General features: G+C 40.3%; 1 protein-coding gene across 6 annotated transcripts in view; it reads right to left on the reverse strand.

Moving 5' to 3' along the window:
- The window catches only part of hspa12a (heat shock protein 12A), a 178,586-nt gene that overhangs the window by 53,909 nt on the left and 114,677 nt on the right, over positions 1-10,000 (reverse strand). For all 6 annotated transcript variants that reach the window (XM_062058912.1, XM_062058910.1, XM_062058909.1 and 3 more), the window contains exon 6: positions 9,536-9,652. In XM_062058912.1, the coding sequence (XP_061914896.1) occupies positions 9,536-9,652 (117 nt within the window). The remainder of the gene's footprint in view (positions 1-9,535; positions 9,653-10,000) is intronic.

A 10,000-nucleotide genomic window follows, 5' to 3' on the forward strand; every position in this document is an offset into this window, starting at 1 on the left:
TATATACACACACACACACACACACACAGATGCAGGGCTCGAATTTAACCACGGCAACCGCGGTAAGTGCAGCGACCACCCTTGTCACTTGCAGTAATGCCCTAAAAAATTGACGGCAAGACCATGCCATATATATACATATGTAATATATATACATATATACAGTATAAATATACATATATACATACTAGGGTTGTACGGTATACCTGTGCTAATTAAGTACTGCGGCACTAATGAATAATAAACGGTACTGTACTGCCATTAAAAAATACCAGCTCCCTCTTTTTTTTTTGCTCAGCAAGAGGTGCTTTAAAATGTGGCTAGCTAGCGGCTAACGTCCAGCGGCAGCCGGCAGTGTAGGGATGTAACGCTAAATGGTACAATGATAAACCGCGGTAAAATTCCTGACGGTTAGTAATACCGTTTAAATTTTTAATTACCGAAAAAACTTCATTTATTATTGCATTTAGGCAACACTGCTTACTTCCTGGAAAACGAGTCATGCAGCGCCGGCACATGCACACTTACGTCGTTTGGCCGAGCGCTTTGTTTAATTTGCTTTCCCCTCGCTTAATTTCCGTTAAATTAGCTGTTAGTAGGCATGTTACCCTACTCTTACACTCCTACAACGCAGCTCTCCCACAACCTAGGGTTAGCTGTACCCGTTTGATTAGCCACAGTAATTATTGGTATACGAACAAATATAACCAATGCTTACTCAGTGGTCTAGTGGTTAGAGTGTCTGCCCTGAGATACCAAAGACTATAAAAATGGGACCCATTACCTCCCTGCATAACTTAAACAAATACTTCTCTCTATTAAAATATAAACATAGAGATAAAGGCATCATGTAACGTGAAAAGGGTGACATGTTGATACTATTAATGAACATAAAGACAAAGGCACTGACACGACCCCGAACGGGACAAGCGGGAGAAAATGGATGGATGGATGGACTACCCATATCCACATGAGTTTTTTTTGTCTATTTACATTGAGGAGCTGACCTGTTAGCGGTCAGCAATTGTATCCTCCTACAGTGTGTATTCCTCGTCCTGCAGGGATGATACTTGTAAGAAACCTACTTTATTTGTTGCCACGGAGACAAGGATTAGTAATTTAGAAGTAGCTAAAACACTACCGTAGGGATGTCACAGTATGAAAATGTGTTATCATGGTTATCGCAACCAAATGTATCAGCAGCGTTGAACGGGCCCTCGCCCCCCTTGCACTGCATAGTTCCAATTGTTAGCCGGCATGCATGACGCATGCGGCCATGTCCTTCGCGATATCCTGACTCCCTGACCTTGTCATGTCAGTTAGGAAGAAGATCCAATGATCGGACAGTTTGATTAGTAGTGGCGTTGGGCAGATTTCCCCACCAGACTTCGGCCACTTTGAATGGCTTTACAGGTACTGACGCATCTAGAACTTCAGGGCGTTGTCAACATAATTTCTACCGATTAGGATCAAGATCTGAACTTGTGGGGCTGAGTTATTAACATTTTGTGTTGTGTGGCGAGCCATCAGATCAAAGTTTGGCCCCATGCCACGCCCACATCCTGCCATGAGTGTGTTTGCAATTTATCATCACCCATCAGTTCAGTATTTGTCTTTGATCACCGAAAGTGCAGAAATGACAGTTAGATTGGAAATGGCATGCGGCAGTTTTCGCCGCCAGGTTCCGCCCACTATGAATATGTATGTACAAGTACTTACCCATCGGGCATTACAGGGTGTCATCATCATCATCATTTCTACCAGTTAGGATCAAGATCGGAGTTTGTGGAGCTGAATTTTTAACGTTTCGTATAAAATGGCAAAAGCCATCGGGCAATGTTTGTTGCCATACCCTGCCCATATCTTATGGCGTAGGCAAAATTTGTTTCGCAATATATCATCACCTCTATGTGTTGTATCTGTAATTTTAACCGTGACCTATTTGGCCCAAGTCCCTATGAGGAGTTCTTTAAAGTACGACACCTTTTTCACGCCAAAAACAGGCCAAAAACCATCGCAGCCAAGTTTGGCACAATGCCACTTACACATCCTATGGCGTAGAAAAAATGTGTTTGCATTTTATCGCCGCCAATATGTGTAGTATCTGTCATTTAATCAATGTCCGTAAGAGGAGTTTGTTAAAGTACAATCCCTTTTTTTTGCCGAAAAATGGCAGACAGAAACCAAGATGGCCGACTTCTTTGTTTTCAGGTATGGGTTCCTAAACTTTTATGTGTGTCCCGTCATGATAAATGTCTCATGCGATTTCCGTGTTGATACGTGAAACTGGTAGGAGGGGCTGATATTTTCTCATTTTAAAGGTGGCGCTAGAGAGCCAATTTTGAAATTTCATTTTCGGGACCCAAGTATTATAAAAATTTTCGCGGCTGCAAAATATGGGCACCTTACGTTCATGTTATGGGCCTCAAAAAGGTGTCCAAGCGTATGGAAAAAAAAACCCAGCAACTTCAATAGGGCCCTGGTGGTGCTCTGCATCGCCCCTGCGGGATTTGCTCCGCTGCTTGGGACTTAATAATGAACGACAACAAAAATATATGTGTCTATAAATATACAGTATGTATAACATTTATTTTGCCTTTTGATTGGACAATTTTATTTCAAATTCACGGGCTCCTCCCCCTTTGGGACCCCATTACCACAAGTAGAATGCAGACCTGTGGAAAATCCTGGGTTACCTAACATAATGAATAACCATAATTAGTATTCGTGATTTCCATCCATCCATTCTTTTTTCTACCGCTTGTTCCACTCTGGGTTTCAATATTGATATAAATAATTGTGATTATTTTGGCCACAATCATGCTGGCCTACTTCATCCCTACCTTCACATTGCTGATAACAGCTAAAAGCCCTCCTCTTCCTTCCTGTGTCTGCACCCAGAAAATCAAACACATTCCCCTCCTTTGTGTGTCTCTTTAACAAAACACACGCACACACACGGCATGTCATCAGGACAAAAGGATGACATCACCGTGGAAACAGGCAGGCGCAGTGTAACGCATTGGCCAATCAGAATCCCAAAAAAACACAAAGCATGCAAAAGAGAACTTCCAGATGAATTGCAGTGCAACCAATTAGAGAAGACTGTAAAACACGTTCTCACCATTAGCCAAACTTGCAACGTAATGTGCAACATTTCATTCGTCTGTTGAGCTTGCATGTGACAAACACCACATTAACAACGGAAAAGGCGGTCCCCTGTTACATTCTGTGTTCTGATGTTTCTTGGTGACATTGGTTTCATTTGTGTTTTTACTTCCATAATAATAATACTATTGTAAAAAGAGAAATACGAGACTAGTTACAGGCAGAACAATATATTGAAACTAGATTTCTCACGATACCAGAATTTCAGTGATTGATACAGACAACTATGAATTTCTACAACAATAAAAACGGAACCCTTGTACATTACAATTCATTCACTCTATTTAAGTGTTTCAAAATGTTAAGTATTTATTATTGTTCTTTATATCATTTAAATATGGTGGTAGTGTGTAATGTGATTTGTAGTGATTGGGCAAAAACATGCTATAATATACATTTAAAAAACATACTTTGGACTGTCCTGTCCAGTCACTCAGGCAAATCATATTGTTGATGCCTATATCTGCTGTACAGATTTACTTTAGAAAATAGAGTGGGATATTTATTTTGTTGCTTAACGTCAATGAACATTGATGTACTAAAATTGACACAATACCAATAAAATAACAATATTGATGATGAATAACAATATTTACACATATCATCACAATTACGATCGCTTTAAATACAACAATACATAACTGTGATGAATAATTAGATTACAAAAAGAAGGAAAGAAAGACGGGGGAAAAATAGGAGATTATATTATCATTTACATTGTAATGGTATGAATAGATTATGTTTTATGTGATGTGGGTATTTGCATGAGTGTAATTGAATACGTTTGCTGAGGCATGATTGTATGCATGGGTGTATGTATATGTGCATATGTATGTATGTATGAATGTGTGTACAGTGAATGTGTGTGTGAATGGGTGTACAGTGGATGTATATGTATGCTGCATAAATGTAATCGCAACACTTTTGTTTTTGCTCCCATTTTTCATGAGTTGAAGTAAAAAATCTAAAACTTTTACTATTTACACAAAAGACCTATTTCACTCAAATATTGTTCATAAATATGTCTAAATCAGTGTTAGTGAGCACTTCCTCGTTGCCCAGATAATCCATCCCACTTCACAGGTGTGGCATATCAAGATGCTGATTAAACACCATGATTATTGCATAGGTATGCCTTAGGCTGCCTACGATAAAAGGGCACTCCGAAATGTGCAGTTATGCTTTATTTGGGGTCTGGGGAGTCAGAAAGGTAGTCAGTATCTGGTGTGAACACCATTTGCCTCACGCAGTGCAACACATCTCCTTGACATGGATCAGGGTGTTGATTGTGGCCTGTGGAATGTTGGTCCACTCCTCTTCAATGGCTGTGTGAAGTTGCTGGATATTGGCAAAAATGCTCAATGGGTGACATGTGCAGTGAGTATGGTGGCCATGCAGAACTGGGATGTTTTCAGCTTCCAAGAATTGTGTACAGATCCTTGCAACATGGGTCCGGGTGAATTGCACAACAATGGGCCTCAGGATCTTGTCGGGTGCCTCTGCATTCAAAATGCCATTATTAAAATGCACTTGTGTTGTTGAACACCATAACTTACGCCTGCCCCATACCATAACCCCACCTCCACCATGGGCCCCTCGATACACAACGTTGACATCAGCAATCTGCTCTCCGACACGACACGACACACGCTGTCTGCCATTTGCCCTGAACAGTGAAAACCGGGATTCATCCATTAGGAGGACACCTTTCCAACGTGCCAGACGCCATCGAATGTGAGCATTTGCCTACTCAAGTCGGTTACAACGACAAACTGCAGTCAGGTCAAGACCCCGATGAAGACGACGAGCATACAGATGAGATACCCTGAGATGGTTTCTCACAGTTTGTGCAGAAATGTTTTGGTCATGCATACTAATTGTTGCAGCAGCTGTCCGGGTGGCTGGTCTCAGATAATGATTGAGGTGCACCTGCTGGATGCGGAGGTCCTGGGCTGGTGTGGTTACACTTGGTCTGCGGTTGTGAGGCCGATTGGATGTATTGCCAAATTCTCAGAAACTATGTTTCTGGGTGTTGTTGATAAATGGCTTTCACTTTGCAAAGTAGAGTTTTAACTTGCACTTACAGATGTAGCGACAAACTGTAGTTACTGACAGTGGTTTTCTGAAGTGTTCCTGAGCCCATGAGGTGATATCCTTTACAAACTGATGTTGGTTGTTGATGCAGTACAGCCTGAGGGATCGAAGTTCACGGGCATTCAATGTTGGTTTTCGACCTTGCTGCTTGTGCAGTGATTTCTCCAGATTCTCTGAAACTTTTGATGATATTACGGACAGTGGATCGTGAAATCCTTAAATTCCTTGCAATAGCTTGTTAAGAAATATTGTTCTTAAACTGTTTGACAATTTGCTCACGCATTTGTTCACAAAGTGGTGACCCTCGCCCCATCCTTGTTTGTGAATGACTGAGCATTTCATGGAAGCTGCTTTTATACCCAATCAGGGCACCCACCTGTTCCCAATTAGCATGTTCACCTGTAAGTGTCTGATGAGCATTCCTCAACTTTCTCAGTCTTTTTTGCCTCTTGTGCCAGCTTTTTTGAAACATGTTGCAGGCATAAAATTCCAAATGAGCTAATATTTGCAAAAATAACAAAGTTTACCAGCTGGAACGTTAAGTATCTTGTCTTTGCAGTGTATTCAATTGAATATAGGTTGAAAAGGATTTGCAAATCACTGTATTCTGTTTTTATTTACAATTTACACAACGTACCAACTTCACTGGTTTTGGGTTTTGTATGTATGTGTGTATTAGGGTTGTTAACGATAAACGGAGGCCACCGGATATCCAGTTTGAGAAGTGGCCGGTTTGGCTACGCCGGTTACAGCCCCCTCAATCGATAAGGTTCCGTTTTGAATCTTCAGGTTAATCAAGTGTAGACACATGAAGCGGTTATCACACCCACTATTGAATTTTTTGAAGGCATGTAGCATTAATGTTTTCACATTCGCAAGCTTATAGTATTAGTATTTTAGTATTATCATTTGGTATTTTAGCCTAACGTTAGCCAGCGTGGCAAGCTGGCTAACGTTACAAACTAACGTGTAACCAATGCAGAAATTGTAGAAGTTTCTCTGCTCCAACCTGAGCGAGTCAGCATCTGAAATGCCTCACTCTGAAGGGCTACATTCATACCCCCTACCCCTTGTTGTGCCCACTACGCCTACATGCAAAGATTTATTGGGACACCACTACCTTCATGGGAATGCGCAAAATGTAGGTAGGGCTAAAAAAGTAGGGTGAGGGAGTGTATTGGCCCTTAGCCTCTCATCGGAGTAGTTTTCATCAGTTCACGCACATAGACTTAGTTTGGACAGATCTCGTCTGAGCGCTTGGTGCCAAGGTCCTGACAGAATGTTTATGTTATTTTGTGGTGTAAAACATGTGTCCATCAACAAATGTTAACCATAGAATCGAAATGTTCATACACCGTATTGAATCTTATTGAATCGTTTATACACTAAAGCAAATCGCATTAAAAAGTTTTGTTTTATAAATAATTTTGAATCGCATCGTAACCCATGCGATTCAAATCGTTTACCAAAAAAAAGATTTACATCTCTAGTGCATATGCGTGTAAGTATGTATTTAGGGATGTCACGGTCTGGAAATTTTTATCACGGTTATTGTGACCACAATTATCACGGTAATCATTATTGCGGTATTTTTAAATGTGCTGAACATTTTCAAAAATTACTTAAACTGAAATCTTTTAACCAAGTTTTATTTAAAAAAACCACAAACACATTCAAAATGATTCCCTTTAGAAGAAACATTATTGTAGATAAGAACACTGTTTCATGGACCTCAAATAGAAATTGAAAGTGTATTATAAACAGGTAATATGGCAGAAAAAAAAATGATAACAAAGCCCAAAGTACCGTTCACCTCCCCAAAGTTCATACAGCACATATATTTCCCCAAAGTTACGTATGTGACATGCACATAGCGGCACGCACGTACGGGCAAGCGATCAAATGTTTGGAAGCCGCAGCTGCGTACTCACGGTACCGCGTATCCAACTCAAAGTCCTCCTGGTAAGAGTCTCTGTTGTGCCATCTCCACAAGCATGCGTATCCAACTCAAAGTCCTCCTGGTAAGAGTCTATGTTGTCCCAGTTCTCCACAGGCCAATGGTAAAGCTTGACTGTCATCGTTCGGGAATGTAAAGAATAAAACACCGGCTACGACGTAGACGCTACGTGTTTGTGTTGCTGCAGCCGGCCGCTAATACACCGCTTCCCACCTACAGCTTTCTTCTTTGCTATCTCCATTGTTCATTAAACAAATTGCAAAAGATTCACCAACACAGATGTCCAGAATACTGTGGAATTTTGCGATGAAAACAGACGATTTAATAGCTGGCCACACTGCTGTCCCAAAATGTCCGCTACAAACCGTGACGTCACGCGCAAACGTCATCATACCGAGACGTTTTCAGCAGGATATTTCGCGGGAAATTTAAAATTGCACTTAACTAATCTAATCCGGCCGTATTGGCATGTGTTGCAATGTTAAGATTTCATCATTGATATATAAACTATCAGACTGCGTGGTCGGTAGTAGCGGGTTTCAGTAGGCCTTTAATATACTAACAACATTTCATGATTAATATTTATAAATGAAGATTCCTAATAAATGACACTAGAATAAGCACACATTTGATTGGTAAATCATAGTGTAACGACCTGGAATGACACTTTATGTGTGGTGTTGGAGTTGTCCGACTTTTTGTGTGGCTGTAAACGCATCACTGGCTAAGTGCCATATGTGCATGTGTTGGCGCAAGTAAGAAAGAGCGAGCGGCAGCTGTTGATGTAACAAAGTTGCTTTTGGTCTGGTAAGTACTGCAGAAAATGACCAGTTTTGCTAGATATAATTTTTTTTACTAATGTTTTGGTGATGTGTTTATGGCCGACAATAAAGAGTTTTGCTCAGTAAAGTGATCGATGGAATTCATGTCCTCAAAGCGTCTCGACAGACGTTACAATATTTGAACAATGATGACGAAAACTGTTTTCTCTGTCGTGTCCGTGTGTCGAAAATTGTTATGCGCTTATTGTTTTATTTGATTTTGTGCGCGGCATAGATTTGCCGTGCGCAGAGGACGCTTGAGCAGTGCGCAATTGCACAGGCGCGCACCTTAGAGGGAACATTACCAGTGAACATTTATTTTTGGTCTATTTCTTTTGTCAGAGTTACACATTTCAGAAAAAAATGCCCTGTCATGCAAAATACAAGTGTCCACTGCAGAGGACTCATACTGTAGTACCGTATCTCAACATACATTACAGAACACATTCTTGAAGGATATTATTCATACAGAAAAGGTGTCTACATTTGTCAATTATTAAACAAACTATGTACTGTGGTAACAATGCAATTTTACCATAAGAAATAATATCCAATTAGTCTGTTTCAAACATCAAAAATATGAACACAAAACACAATTATAAGGATTGATCATTTTACATGCAGAAAATTATGTGAAATACATATACACGATACATGAAATGTATAAATGACCCAACATTACTTTTACTTTATTGAACAGTCTTGTTGGCGAAGACCGTGATGAGTGGAGAATGGGGGTGGGGGTAGGGCACAGGGAGATCACGTGATCTCCCTTTGCTACGGGTTATTTCTTGAATGCCATAGTGTTTGTCACCTTCTTCATCAAAGTGTTGACACTCACAACTTTCTTTTGCAGTCGTACTCAATGAAAAAAGTACAGCGACTGAATGCAATTCTTTGTTTATACAATGCATTCCACGGAATGATTTGCGGGCAAACAGACTTTTGTTGCACGTGATGTTCGGAGATACAATAACCAAGAACATATACAATGGGAAAAAACTAGGCAAAGATATTCATTGGGGACGGCGTGGCGCGGTTGGGAGAGTGGCCGTGCCAGCAACCTGAAGGTTCCTGGTTCAATCCTGACCTTCTACCAACCTCGTCACGTCCGTTGTGTCCTTGAGCAAGTTCACCCTTGCTCCTGATGGGTCGTGGTTAGGGTCTTGCCTGGCAGCTCCTGCCGTCAGTGTGTGAATGTGTGTGTAAATGGGTGAATGTGGAAATAGTGTCAAAGCGCTTTGAGTACCTTGAAGGCAGAAAAGCGCTATACGAGTATAACCCATTTACCATTGAAAAAAAAAACCATATGAAAAGCAAAGCTAATTTTAAAATCTTTCTAACTATTATTTTAGAAAAATTGGGAAATGTAACTGTGGTGAAGCGATTGCGGTACAGTTGGCTCACTTGCGGAAATGCATGTATGCTTGTGTTTGTCTCAGTGTTTGTTAGCCCAATTACATGCGCACATACACACTCATGCAACTAGCATCACCTTATAAGCAGCTTCCCTCATGAATTGTTTTGCAGGCATTTTCCAGATGGCAGGAACAGTGATGACCCATCTGACATCATTGTTGTCAAACTCGCAACCAGTCTGATCACTCAGCTCCTGCAGAAAGAGAAACAGACACACCTGTCAGAAAAGTTTACTGAAGATACAAGTTGTGTGTTTGGATATGGTAAAACCATGAACAAGGTAGGTACATTGCTTGAGAAAAAATATCAATAAAATATTGATAATATTAATAATAATTATATATATATATAAACACACATATGCATATACACATATACTGTACATGTACACATATACATACAGTCGTGGTCAAAAGTTTACATACACTTGTGAAGGACAAAATGAGTTTCCAATAATTTCTAGAACTCTTATTTTTTTGTGATAGAGTGATTGGAGCACATACTTATTTGTCAAAAAAAAAAACATTCATTAAGTTTGGTT

The sequence above is a fragment of the Entelurus aequoreus genome, linkage group LG09, assembly GCF_033978785.1.
Source record: "Entelurus aequoreus isolate RoL-2023_Sb linkage group LG09, RoL_Eaeq_v1.1, whole genome shotgun sequence".
NCBI classification, from domain to species: domain Eukaryota; kingdom Metazoa; phylum Chordata; class Actinopteri; order Syngnathiformes; family Syngnathidae; genus Entelurus; species Entelurus aequoreus.